Source organism: Aspergillus piperis (assembly GCF_003184755.1).
Source record: "Aspergillus piperis CBS 112811 unplaced genomic scaffold BO85scaffold_12, whole genome shotgun sequence".
Taxonomy (NCBI): Eukaryota; Fungi; Ascomycota; class Eurotiomycetes; order Eurotiales; family Aspergillaceae; genus Aspergillus; species Aspergillus piperis.
The window spans coordinates 399115-413217 of NW_020291602.1; the positions used below are offsets into that span (position 1 = coordinate 399115).

At 52.8% G+C, this 14103-nt stretch overlaps 3 protein-coding genes across 3 annotated transcripts; 2 read left to right on the forward strand and 1 right to left on the reverse strand.

The window, feature by feature from the left end:
* Window positions 1-342: 342 nt before the first annotated feature.
* On the forward strand, window positions 343-4785 carry BO85DRAFT_497204 (C6 transcription factor; the record flags this gene model as incomplete). The annotated part of the gene is made up of 8 exons (XM_025663989.1): window positions 343-624; window positions 681-903; window positions 962-993; window positions 1051-1827; window positions 1878-2585; window positions 2642-2912; window positions 3779-4256; window positions 4329-4785. The coding sequence occupies 8 exons, from the start codon at window positions 343-345 to the stop codon at window positions 4762-4764; spliced, it is 3207 nt and encodes a 1068-aa protein (XP_025514379.1). The 3' UTR covers window positions 4765-4785.
* A 250-nt stretch (window positions 4786-5035) lies between these two features.
* BO85DRAFT_469690 (indolepyruvate decarboxylase family protein) lies at window positions 5036-9744 on the forward strand. Its single transcript, XM_025662348.1, has 4 exons — window positions 5036-5348; window positions 5412-7121; window positions 7616-7888; window positions 7969-9744. The coding sequence occupies exons 1-4, from the start codon at window positions 5178-5180 to the stop codon at window positions 9592-9594; spliced, it is 3780 nt and encodes a 1259-aa protein (XP_025514380.1). The 5' UTR covers window positions 5036-5177; the 3' UTR covers window positions 9595-9744.
* Window positions 9718-13688, reverse strand: BO85DRAFT_460414 (putative acetamidase; the record flags this gene model as incomplete). The annotated part of the gene is made up of 10 exons (XM_025661719.1): window positions 9718-9830; window positions 9912-10194; window positions 10273-10448; window positions 10519-10758; window positions 10922-11072; window positions 11129-11241; window positions 11308-11758; window positions 12469-12558; window positions 12618-13594; window positions 13664-13688. 10 exons carry the CDS (start codon window positions 13686-13688, stop codon window positions 9718-9720), a joined length of 2619 nt encoding a protein of 872 aa, XP_025514381.1.
* Window positions 13689-14103: the final 415 nt, after the last annotated feature.

Here is a 14103-nt window from a genome sequence, read left to right on the forward strand (position 1 = left end):
CCGTTTCAGCAAACGTCTTTAAAGCAAAATGTCTCCCACTCCTCCATCCACAACCTCATCGAGCGCTAGCGCATTCTCGCCGGAAGGTCTTCATAAAATTACTAGGAAGAGAAACAGGGTGCCACTTTCCTGTGCGCCTTGCCGGCAACGAAAGTAAGTGCCTCTGCTCACTTTTAGTGCGCCGTACATGGCTCACCATTCTTGAACAGGTTGAAATGTAACCGTGCACAACCTTGTGAGAACTGTATCAAACGAGGCGATGCCACATCGTGTTCATATGCTCAGGCAAACGTACGAAAGAAGAATCCACCTCAGCTGTCTGCTTCAAGTTCGCCAGACGACATGCAGAATCGCATCGACCGGCTTGAGAATCTTGTTCTGTCCCTCATGACAAACGGTTCACAGGCCGGCGGTCCAGCTGCAGCCCTTGCTGCAATATCTGGCAATAGCAGTAGCACAGGCTCTGTACCAAATACCGGAGATGTAGACATAGAGGACGACGCACCCAATGCTCCGGAGGAGAGTGACACCGAGCAGGTCACCAAATCGTTTGGCATAATGAAAGTCGACAATAACAAGTCGTGGTATTTCAGCGAAGCCCATTGGGCTACTGTAATGCATGATGTACGTCTATCTGATTCTCAACCAGCTTCGATCGTTGTGCTGATGGTACTTTCTAGATCACGGAAGTCCGCAATTTCTTCCAGACGCACAAAAAACAGTACGAGGAACAAGCCCAGAAATTGGAGGCAACGAAGCTGCCTACCGATGTTTCAGGCTCTGCATTACTGTTTGGAGCTACAAAGCCGCTTAGCCGAGCAGAAATCATGTCTTCTTTTCCTTCAAAGTATACAACGGACATGTTGATTGAACGATACTTCAGCTGTTACGACCCTTCGACTCGTGAGTCAGAGATTACGTCCACCTACACAAAGTACTGTTAGAGCTGACATAGCAATAGATATCCTCCACGGCCCAACCTTCCAAGCCCAGGTAAGTCAAAATTGTTCCCCCTAACGGAGGGGAGGCAGTTCATTAACTGTGGTCTAGTACAACCGTCACTGGGAGGATCCTTCGCAGACGTGCACTGTTTGGATTGCCATGCTCTTCGCCATGATGCGGCTGGCCATGTTATCATACCATCGTGATGGAGACGAGCCACCGGAGTTCCGGGGTAAATCGTTAGACATGGCTGGCACGTTTAGGAATCTTGTTGCGCAGTGCCTTACTTTGGCTGACTTTACCAAATCATATCCAAATCTGATTGAAAGCTTGATATTCCATCTTCATGGAGACCTCTGCCAGACACGGGAAGCGGACGTATCAGTTTGGGTGCTGGTGGGTGTGATTACGAGGCTGGCCATGAGGATGGGATACCATCGCGATTCGAAGATGTTTCCCAACATCACCCCCTTCCAGGGTGAAATGCGCCGCCGAGTGTGGTCCTTCGTACGGCAGGCAGATCTACTCTGCTCCTCTCAAATTGGCCTTCCAAACATGATTCGCACGTCTGACACAGACACGGAACTCCCCCGGAATTTGTATGATGACGATTTCGATGAGAACTGCAAGGAGCTCCCTCCGTCTCGACCCCCGAATGAGCCTACACCAATCTCGTATCTTATTGCCAAGTCACGCTTGACATTTGTCTTTGGCCGTGTCCTCGAAATAACAGCCCCCCTTCAAACTCCGGTTTCTTACGACACTGTTATGGAGGTTGATGCGCAGCTTCGGCGAGCTAGAGACTTGATACCTGAGCACCTGCTTGTTCGTCCGATTGAAGACTCTCCACGGGAGTCACCCACTCTGATTCTTTCTCGCTTTACGGTAAGTCCAATCCGCGATGTTTGTGTTTGGCTTGTCCTGACTATTTGCAGATTGCAAGTGTGTACCACAAAGCGCAATGCGTCCTCCATCGAAAATACCTAGTTCGAGCGCACGAGAACCCTCGCTTCACATACTCAAGAAGAACATGCATAGATTCTGCAATGGAATTGCTGCGGTATCAATCGTTGCTCCACACTGAAACTCAACCCATGGGGCGACTACGAAGTAGACACAATCGGGTCACCTCTCTCGGCTCGACCGACTATCTCCTGGCAGCGACGATTATTTGCATCGATATGTATCATGGACAACGACTTCAGGCTGCAGGCAGAGTATCCAGTGACTCATTTGCTTGGGGTAGAGAGCGACGAGAAGAATTAATAGCCGCCCTGCGGCGATCCAAGGGAATATGGGAGGAACTTCAGGACGAGACGATAGACGCTTGGAAAGCAGGCACCGCCCTTGGGGTGATGCTCTCAAAACTGAACCTTGGATATCCTGAAAGTACTGCTCCTGCGCCGACATTTGAGCCGCAGGATGAGAAACAAAGTGCGGCGATGACCCTGGGTCTCCTTAGCAGCGGAATGAGCCCTGTCAATTCCGGCCACCAAGTCCTCAACGATCCTACGTACAAGATGACAGATGCGCCCTTGCCAGCGCAGGGTGCACTAGGAACGACGGTCGACATGCCAGGAGCGCCTTCGCCTTTCAACGCAATGTTTGGGCAGCTACCTGATATGCAGCTCAATCTGGATTGGGTACGTGTTTTTGTATGGTGTAATCTTGTGAGCCATCTCTAACTAAAGTATTACAGGATGCCTGGGATACCTATATTCAGAATTCGACGCTAGATGCGTCATCACAATGGTGGCCCTCGGCCGAGGTGCAACAACAACAGCAGCAGCAGCAAAGCCAAAGTCCTCTTTCACCCGTACAACTGTCCGCCGTGCAGAGTGGCGGAGCTGATCGACTTCGCTCGATGCCCCGCGGCCCCCCTAACCTTTTCTCTCCGGACATCAGTGGCTATGACAATAGCACTCCACTTGCGGCGGCAGCCTTTGCCGCCAACCCACTCCAACATCCTAGTAATACAGGACCGGGAACCTGATTGTCTCTCGGCTTCAGTCCGGCAACGCAGTATATACAGAATGAATGTCAAAAGTTAATGTGATGGCTAAGTGCTGTACGATTCCTCTGTCCATATGGTTCCTTCTTGGTTGGATTATCTCCCCTCACAAGAGACATGTTCATATCTTTCTGTTGGTATATTTTGCGGGTTTGGTGTCTAAATGGATATGAACTTTGGTACTAATGAATGGAGGGTTTAAAGAAAGCAAAGATGTAAATTAAGTGACTCCTAATCGGGTGCAAATATTGAATGGCGTTACGCTCAGTTTCTTGAATTAATCTCCTTCCATATACTACTAAGTGGTGCACATTCAGTACGTATGGTTTTAAAGTTCTTGACTACTAGTAGTGTATGTACTGTGCCAATATATATACTATGTAGTCTCCGAGCATCAACATCTGAAGACAGTAGCACTCTGACTACATCAAGGACTAGTTTCAACAATGACGAAGCTCCCAGAATTCTCCACATTAACATTGTCCTCAAACCAGGAAAAAACACAATCCAAATAATATCTAGACTACTAGTCAAACTCCCAGCACAGGTAAAATCACGTGACAACCGTCCTCGGATCGGACGAACCAGGTTTTCCAATCAAGCCGCAGCAGCAGACAGCAGCAGTGCAATTCCCCAAGAATCCCAACAAGGCCAGGAAGAATTAATTTATCTCTCTTTTTCCATCCTTGGCCTACAGAGAAAGATGTAAGTTGATGGTACTGCATGTCTTCGAGACGATGTTTTGATATCTGTGTACATTTCTAACACTCCGATTCGGACACAGGCATTGTTTCCGAGCAGCTTGCCGGCTGCTGTCTTCCACAGCCCCAGCGCCGTTACGCTCAACCAGAGCACTTCCTTCCCTCCAATCTCGCCTGGCAGTTCCTGCCCGGATTTCGCAGCCTACCTTGCAAAGTCGTTGGAATAGTACCGATGTGAAAAATGAGCGCAAACCTGTAGAGGAGAGCGAGCAGCGCGAGAAGACCGAGGAGGTGGAACAGTCGCGCGAAGAGCCCTCGATTCGGTTTATTCAGACAGAACTGAAGGCTGGTAGCCAGAGGCCGGTTCAGCAGGAGAAGCCGCAGGAGCAGGAGCAGGAGCAGGAGCAGGAAACATCTGACGCTGAGAAGCAGACGGAAGCGCGGAGGCGACGACTCCAGGAGCCGCCGACCCCCAAGGAGACGGTTTTCATTGGCAATATCTTCTATGATGTGACTCGTGAGGATCTGAAGAAGGCGATGGAGAAGTATGGTGTTGTTGAGAAGGTGGTTCTCGTTCTTGATAACCGGGGCATTAGCAAAGGGTAAGTTAGTTTGAAGGAGTTTATTTACTTCTGTGGCAGGACAGAATAGAGCTAACCACTACCCGGGTATAGATACGGCTATGTCCAGTTCGACTCTATCGACGCCGCCCAGCGCGCAGTGGATGCCTTGAACTTGCGTCTGTTCGAGGGCCGCCGCGTGACCGTGCAATTCGCCCAGAACAATGTCTACCACCGCCGGCAATTGAACGCTCCTACCCGCACGCTGTACATTGGTAACTTGCCTTTTGAGATGACGGACCGGGACCTCAACGAGCTGTTCAAGGACGTTCAGAATGTCGTTGATATTCGTGTGGCGGTTGATCGTCGCACCGGACAGGCTCGCGGTTTCGCTCACGCTGAGTTCGTCAGCACTTCTAGTGCCAAGGCGGCCATGGCTGTCCTTGAGAACAAGCTCCCGTACGGACGCAGACTGCGTCTGGATTACAGCAAGGCCACGAGCCGGACCGTGGTTGGCAACGACAAGTCTGCTCCCGCGGAGCAGTCATAATAGTTTGAGCGGTTGGCATCAGGATTATTTTGTGTAAACATGTCAAAGGAGGAGAGGTCTCATGTACTTTAATTGAACGATATATCCTACTGTAGGTCTGTATATTAACGAAATTGCATTCGACTGACTGGAATATACCTCGGGGATTCTGTATCGATAGACTAGTATACTCCGTAGCATGATAGTGACAGTCCACGTGACTGTCGGGGAGCCTCGGTATCTTTCCGATCGGCAGTAGCGCCTCTCTCCGAGACCCCACGTTCGGCGCTCGAGCTGTTCTTCCTCGGACAACTCGCATTCACATCTGCTTTATAATCAGCTCTACCAGATACTCGACCTCTCCGCATCTCCCCCTGCATTATTCATGATATAACTGAGACCCAGACCACTACGATCGTTACTACACACACAACATGTCCTTCCTTGGTGGCGCCGAGTGCTCGACGGCAGGCAATCCGTTGACTCAGTTCACCAAGCACGTCCAAGATGATAAGTCCCTACAGAGAGATCGCCTCGTGGGGCGGGGCCCAGGAGGCATGCAAGAAGGCATGCGGTCCCGGGGTATGATGGGAGGACAAGATCAGGTACGAAATCAGAAACTATACATCCTCATCCAGTACTAATGCCTGATTGATAATCCTATTCAGATGATGGACGAATTCGCCCAACAACCCGGCCAAATCCCCGGTGCTCCCCCGCAACCATTCGCCATGGAGCAGTTGCGACGTGAGCTAGATCAGTTTCAGACCACACCTCCCCGGACGGGCTCGCCCGGCTGGGCTGCCGAGTTCGATGCGGGCGAGCATGCCCGCATGGAGGCTGCATTTGCCGGGCCGCAAGGTCCCATGATGAACAATGGGTCGGGATTTACGCCTGCGGAATTTGCCCGGTTTCAGCAGCAGAGTCGGGCTGGCATGCCGCAGACGGCTAATCCTGTGGCGTCTGCCCCGTCGCCGATGATGGCAGGTTACCAGCGGCCCATGGGTATGGGCGGGTATATGGGCATGGGTGGAATGGGCATGATGCCGCAGACTTTTAACCCTATGGCGATGCAGCAGCAGCCGCAGTCAGCGGAGGCGACTACACAGGATAAGGGCAAGGGACGGATGGTGGAGTTGGACGATGAGAACTGGGAGGCACAGTTTGCGGAGATGGAGACGGCGGATACTCAGAAATTGGACGATGAAGCCAACGCAGCTGTGGAGGCAGAACTGAATGATCTGGACAGGTCAGTCCCCCAAGATTCGGGCGATAGTGCCTTTGAAAGCGTGTGGCAACGGGTCCAAGCTGAGACCGCAACAAACAGGAAACTGGCCGAGGGCGAGACCGACTTTAACATTGACGACAACCTGCATATGGGTGAGATGGGCGAATGGGACGGATTCGATACGCTTAACACGCGCTTCCGGAATCCTCAACTAGGCGACTATATGTTCGAAGAAGATAACGTTTTCCGAAGTGTGAACAATCCTTTCGAAGAGGGAGTGAAGATTATGCGTGAGGGTGGAAACCTCTCCTTGGCTGCTTTGGCTTTCGAGGCGGCAGTCCAGAAAGACCCCCAACATGTTCAGGCCTGGACCATGCTGGGATCGGCCCAGGCGCAGAATGAGAAGGAACTTCCGGCCATCAGGGCGCTGGAGCAGGCTCTGAAGATTGATGCTAACAACCTGGATGCGCTGATGGGACTGGCTGTTTCCTACACCAATGAGGGCTATGACTCGACATCGTACCGCACTCTGGAGCGCTGGCTGTCCGTCAAGTACCCCCAGATTATCAACCCCAACGATGTTTCATCGGATGCCGACCTGGGCTTTACGGATCGTCAGCTCCTGCACGACCGTGTCACCGATCTCTTCATTCAGGCTGCTCAGCTATCGCCTTCGGGCGAGCAAATGGACCCGGACGTCCAGGTCGGTCTGGGAGTTCTCTTCTACTGCGCGGAGGAGTACGACAAGGCGGTTGATTGCTTCTCTGCTGCATTGGCATCCACGGAATCTGGTACCTCGAACCAACAGGAGCAGCTCCACTTGTTGTGGAACCGTCTGGGTGCTACGCTCGCCAACTCGGGTCGCTCCGAGGAGGCGATCGAAGCCTACGAGCAAGCGCTGAACATCAACCCCAACTTCGTCCGGGCGCGGTACAACCTGGGTGTGTCGTGCATCAACATCGGCTGCTACCCAGAAGCTGCTCAACACCTGCTGGGAGCACTGTCGATGCACCGGGTGGTTGAGCAGGAAGGTCGAGAGCGGGCGCGTGAGATTGTCGGTGGCGAGGGTGGCATTGACGACGAGCAGCTGGATCGCATGATCCATGTTAGCCAGAACCAAAGCACCAACCTGTACGACACGCTGCGGCGAGTCTTTAGCCAGATGGGACGACGTGATCTGGCTGATCAGGTGGTGGCGGGCATGGATGTCAATGTTTTCCGGCGGGAGTTTGAGTTCTAAGCATAGTTAAGGGGCATATAGTGGTCATGCTCAGCCTGGTTTGCTGAGAGATGTTGTCTAGCTGGATGGAAGGTGATGTTTTGGATATGGATACCATATGAATGATTATCTGCGGACTGGCGTCCACGAAGGGATGCCGTAATGAACGAAGCTCATTGAGATATGCAGTGTAAATGAGAATGCGAATTATCTGTAGATATTCTGTTCTAATCAAATGGTTGTAATCAATTATCTACAGTTTTCCATCCCTTTATTGTATACTATTCATGTGGCTGCCTGGGGCCACTCACCCCTTTGCGTCATCCGCCATTGTTTGCCTCGGCTCTTCTCCTGCTCCTCCTTCAACTCGAACTCCGCACGACTTCTCGCTGAAGCAGCACTGCTCTCACAATTCTCCTTGCAAGGAGAAAATTTCACTGTATACTATGGCCGTGGTCACCGGCGCTCAACTGATCGCCCGATCGCTGCGCGATCTAGGCGTAACCGTCATCTTCGGCATTGTCGGCATCCCTGTGGTCGAGATCGCCGAAGAGGCCATCAACCTGGGCATTCGATTCGTGGCCTTTCGCAACGAACAGGCCTGCAGCTATGCTGCCAGTGTCTACGGATACATGACCGGCCGACCGGGCGTCTGTCTAGTTGTCGGAGGGCCGGGAGTTCTCCACGCGCTGGCCGGGGTAAGCTTACTCCAGCATTCTCTCCACCGCTAGCCAGCTCTTGGCCATCGTGCTAACTCCAGACTATCGACTGTCACCAGATCGGGAACTCTTCCGCAAATAACTTCCCATTGCTGGTCCTCGCCGGATCTGCTGAGACCACCGGCATCACCAAAGGCGCCTTCCAGGAATTGGACGCCATCTCCTTGCTCACCCCCCACACCAAGCTCGCTGTCCGCGCCTCCTCTCTCGACTTCATCCCCGGCGCCGTCAAGAATGCCTATCGCACATGCTGGTACGGCCGCCCAGGCCCGACCTTCGTCGACCTCCCCGCCGACATTATCCAAGGCAAATCCTCCCCTGGATACCGTCTCCCGCAGCCCGAGACCCTGCTCGTCCCCTCGCCGCCAAAGGCGAGCGGAGACCCAGCCCTGATCCTCAAGGCAGCGCAGTTGCTCCGCACCGCTCGCTCGCCACTCGTGGTGATAGGCAAAGGCGCCGCATACGCGCGCGCAGAGCTCGGAATCAACCAGCTCGTGGATCAGACCCAGATCCCATTCTTACCCACACCCATGGGAAAGGGCGTTGTGCCAGACTCGCACCCCTTGAACGCATCCAGCGCGCGTAGCGCAGCCCTAAAGCACGCCGACGTTGTCCTGATTCTCGGCGCACGTCTGAACTGGATCCTCCACTACGGCGAAGCACCCAAATGGAATTCAACGGCCAAGATCATCCAGGTGGACATATGCGCCGAAGAAATCGGCCGCAACGCCGGAACAGCCGAGCTAGGCATCCTAGGAGACATCGGACTGGTCGTAGACCAACTCCTCTCATCGCTCTCTAACTGGAAATACTCCCCTACTCCTTCCCAATCATCATCGTCTAATAAACCCAACGAAACCTTCACATCCATCCTTACCTCCTCCGCCAACCGCAACGAACTCAAAGCCCAAACCGCCGCCCTCCGTCCTACACCACCAAACACCCCCCTCACCTATCAGCGCGCCTACCACATCATCAAATCGACCCTCAACACCCTCTCCCCCTTTGAACAGGGAAACATCATCTACGTCTCCGAAGGCGCCAACACAATGGACATCTCCCGCTCCATCTTCCCGCTCAACCATCCCCGCCAACGTCTCGATGCAGGCACCTACGCCACGATGGGCGTCGGAATGGGGTACATCGTCGCAGCGCATGAAGCATACAACGCCCTCCCATCCACCACCTCCACCAAGCAAAAGAAAATAGTAGCCTTCGAAGGTGACAGCGCCTTCGGCTTCAGCGCTATGGAAATCGAAACCCTAGCGCGGTACCGCATCCCGGCACTTATCTACGTGGTTAATAACTCGGGCATATATCACGGGGATTCGGTGAGTGAGGATGATTGGAGGGTATTGCAAGGTCAGACGGTGGGGAATGATACGAAGGCTTCTGAGAGTGGTGGTGGTGGTGATGCTGGAGGGACGAAGAAGGGCCTGCGCTCGACGAGTCTGCTCTACGAAACTAGGTATGAGATGTTGGCGACGATGTGTGGTGGAAAGGGGTTCTTTGTTAGAACGGAGGAGGAGTTGGAGAGGGCGACTAGGGAAGGGTTCGAGAGTGAGTGTGTGACTGTCGTCAATGTTATTGTTGAGCCGGGGATTGGCAAGGAGATTGGGTTTGCGTGGCAGGGGAAGGCGAAGGGAGATGATTCCAGTAGTGGTGAGAGGGAGGTGAAGCTGTAGGCGATGTGCGGGGACTATACCAGAATGCACTTCATATTGTCTGTACATCATCACATGTCTGAGACTATACATTAGTATATACGCCCAATGTATAGCAAATACCCCAGTATGTAGTATCTACAACTACCGCAAAACCTCATCCAACACCTTAGCCACCGAAACAGCCTTTTCTTCACCAAACCGGCCTCCAACGATCTGTACCGTGATGGGCATGTCTTTGACGAGTCCAGGGTCATCTAGACAGCGTCAGCAAACAGTCTCTACAAGAATACAAACCAGAAAGGGACGGGAGAAGGAGAGAAGGAGGGTATGCATACACTGTTCCCAATTAAACCGATCCGAGTCATTCCTAGGCACATGCTCCAACCACTCCTGATCGGGCTGATCAAGCACACCATCCACTTTAGCCACCGGAACAGTAACAGCTGCGTAATTGAGCAAGTTCCAGAGAGCCGTGTAGCCGAGCCACTGGGAACTGACGACCCAGGATTTCGGCCGGTAGCCGACCCAGGGCGTGACGGGCATCAAGAGGGCGTCGATGTTGGTTGATGTCCATTGCTGGAGGAAGGTGGTTTGGTAGGCCCATTTGGTTTCTTCGAGCTATATTATATTTGTTTATGTTAATATGGGATGATGGCTATGGGATAGAAAGATGGGTTGGGGGGTTATGGGACTAACCTCTTCGCGTTCTGAAATGGTCAGTTCATCTTTCTCTGTCCCTACGACCATTCCTTCGATTAATGGCTCCCCGACAATGTCGCATAGGTAGCGACAGTGTTGGCCTCCGTCGGCGAGGATGGCTTTTGTCCACAGGTTTTGACCTGTGACGTGGAGGGAGGTGTCCCATTCGAAGACTGGTTTGGTTGGTGGAAGTTGAGGATATGAAGAAAAGGGGGGGGGGGGGGTTCTGAAATGTGTACACACCTTCATGACCAGCCTCTTTGAGTTTCTCTGCAACTTCGCGCATGGCTCTGGCGATTGGGGGCTGCGGCTTGACTACGCCGTCGTCGTAGACTATCCCCAGTCGTAGTTTACCTGTGGGTTTCGCAGCAAGTTCCTTTCTCCATGGGATTGGAATGCAGCCTGGATCGATGTTCCAAGGGCTGGAGTCGAGGAGGGATTGCATGAAATGTTCGATACTGGAAAGGCTGCGGGCCATGGGCCCTGCGACTGGAGGAACGAGGTAGTGTTGGTGCATGCTGGGGATGGTCAGCCGTTGTCTATAGAGTCAGGTACAAGGCGATGGAGCCATACAACGAGCAGTTCCATGGTACTCGACCTGTAGTAGGACAGATCGAATATAAACCCTGCAAATTGGCTGGGATACGAATTGAGCCCCCGATATCTGTTCCAATACCAACGACACTGCCACCCGTGCCAATGAGGGCGCCTTCGCCGCCGGAGCTTCCTCCGGAGATGAGTTGGTTGTTGAAGGCGTTGATGGATTGTCCGAACACATGATTGTAGGAATCTGACATCTGGCTCAATCAGCGCCTGCCATCAAGAGCAAGGTAGAAGGGTAATGATTGCATACCATCAAAGATTGCGGCACATTCGTCTTCACGTACAACACTGCGCCCATTGACTCCAACGACAAGGCGATACTGCTGTGGCTTTGCGCGGGTTTACCAACTAGTCCGACCCAGCCTACATGCAAGTAGTTAGTCACCACTCGTCTCCCAGAAGGAATAATACCAGGGAATGGACACAAACCAACAGTAGTATCAAACCCCTCGACATCAAACCGATCCTTAATCGAAACCGGCAGCCCATGCAACGGACCCGTCACCTTCCCCGTCTTCTCCAAGATATCATCAAGCTCCTGAGCCCGCGCCAGCGCCCTGTCGAAGAAAATCTCCGTCAAGCACTTGGTAAGCTGCTGGGCGATGGCCGCGCGCTTACAGAAGGCCGTCGTGAGCTGAACGGAACTAATCTCGCGGCTCGCCAGCATGGAAAGCAGCACAGTACTATCGTTTATCTCCGTCCATTCCAGCTCTCTCTCCGTGAGAATGTCACAGGAGCGGATTGCCTCTAGAGCGTTAAGTGGCGGATCGGCAGTGATGGACTCCGGAAGACGCCAACTAGGTGGAATAGCGGCCAGCTGAGCTGCGCGCTTCTTGTAGACGGTTGATTTCCAGGTTGGGATAGTCATGGTTGTTATGTTCTATATACTAGCTTTGCGGATATAGGATGTCTTGGGCAGATGGGTAAGAAGGACTATGGGGGAATTGAAACCACTGAAGACTCCAGAGTCGTATGGTGGAAGAAGAGGTCACAGCGCCGGACTTAAAGCCGGATGGGTATCAGGTGTCCTACACGACAGTCCAACACGGTTGGCTATCATGGTGATGAACCAAGGGAGGAGATAAGTTGCACGGCCGGATGATATCGGTGGTGCTGCCAATCAAGGGCTCCTGATCGTCTTATCCTGCCTATCTCGGGGGAGGATGGATTAGGTTTCTATCCGGATGATGCTGCGGGGATGGGAGGGGAAGCTGACCGGATTTGGTGCCGACTTCCCCTCACGGGTTAGCAACTTGGTGCTTTGGATGGATGGATGAAATGATGGGAAGGAAAAGAGGAGAAGGGAGAAGGAGTGGATGGAAGAGGTGGTTTGAGGGTCGGATGAAGGGCCCGCCAACCATGAAGCTCCGTCAGGTGCCGAGGCACCAGAGTTACGGCAGAGACAAAACACGAGCAGATACAGAGATATGCTTGCTTGGATATTTGATACTATGGTACATATAGACGCCTCTACACAGTGATCAACATGCTGGCGTTCTTATACCAGGTCAAGAGCGGATTCTCTCCGTTCTTCGTCTCCGTGTCTTCAATATACGCCCACCGGCGCATAAAGTCTTCGTGGCTCATCACCTGCGTCAGCTTGCCCGTGACAGCACGGTAGATGTCTTCGGTGGTGTTGAAGTCAGTAGGGAAGAAGATATCGAAGTATCCTTGGTGGACCTAATGCAAAGTTAATATACGGCCAACCTAGCACATGGAAGGAAGGGAGAGAAACATACGAATGGTGTCGACACTGGAACTGTCCGTCTTTTGTATCGCGTCTGCACCACGGGCGCATTCACACCCGGAACGGCATCCGGGAGAGTGTCAAAGTCACTGGCGATCAGCCGGTGGCCCGGGAAGTAGGTGTTCAGGATATCGAAGAACTGCATGAGCCGCGTGGGGATATACTCCGGCAGGCTGTAGCGATGGCCCTCCTGCCAGGGCAGCTGACTGCGCATCAACTTCATGTACTTGGAGGTCAAGGGAGTGCGGAACTTCCGTCGCGCCGCAGCCTGGCGCACTCGCAAAAAGCGAGAAGCAATCGGGTCCAGCTGCGTATTGTAGTACTCGAGAAACTCGCCGTTGGCGTCAATCAGCACTCCACCCTGCTGAGGCAGCTCCGTCTTGAGGTCGTAGCGGATTTGATCATGGGAAAAGTTATCGAACACCTCCAGCGCCAGGAAGAAGCACGGCGAATGTACATATGTATCCCAGTCGAAAATCGAGCGGTTGATGATCTCCACACGGTCTGAATGACCGGCCGCATCCAGCGAGTCGGTTAAGTTCTGCATCTGAAGCGAAGCGAGCGACGGCGAAATCTCGATGATCTTGTACTTGGTCCGCTGATAAACCTCGTAATCTGTGTCGCGAATGTAATCCAATATGTTCATCATCATGGTTCCATTACCGGCACCCATTTCGTATATGATCAGGTCGTGGTAGGGGTACAGCGTCAACTTGTAGTTCGACACCAAGTACCGTGCAATCGTCTCTCCGTAATAAGGTCGGAAAAGCTCCGTTGGCGTGTGCCACAGTTGACGAGCGACATCTGGATTGGTCTCATCCAACTGATCCTCGAATTCGTCGTAACGTTGCCCAAGCATGCGATAAAATGCCGGACCGTCCTCGATCTCGTTGAAATAAAATGGCTCTCCGGGGCGGAAAATGGTGGCGTGTTTCGAGAAGTAGCCGTAATTGTGATTGTATAAACTGTCTAGAAAAGAACGAGACAACATCATTAGCATCAGCGACCATCAATCACATAGTGGACAGGCCTGCCAACCATCGATAAATTCTCTCGTCAGCATCTTCACTTGTCGCGGCCGCTCACGATGATGGCGGAGTTCTTTGGCCGTCACCAACGGATACGCCTGCAATTGCTCTTCGAAATTGTCGACATTTTCCATGACCTGATCTCGCGGGGCCCATAGTGTCCCAGGATCTAGTTTCGAATGTCCAAAGAGGCGTCTCTTAAAACTTTGGAAACTGAGGTTGCGAGACTGTTGACGGGATGGGGTGGATGACAGGCGCACGCAACCCGGTCGGCGCCCCGACAGGGCAGATGAGGATCTCCATGATTGGCGACAGGCAGGATGTTGAAACAGCTGCCGAAACAGCTGATTCAGGACTGGCGAGTCCATGAGGAGGAATTGGCGGCGAGCAGCAGCAAAGCGCAGGCCGAGGAGGGATCGTGAAAGACGAAGAGAGAGCGAGAGAGTGAGG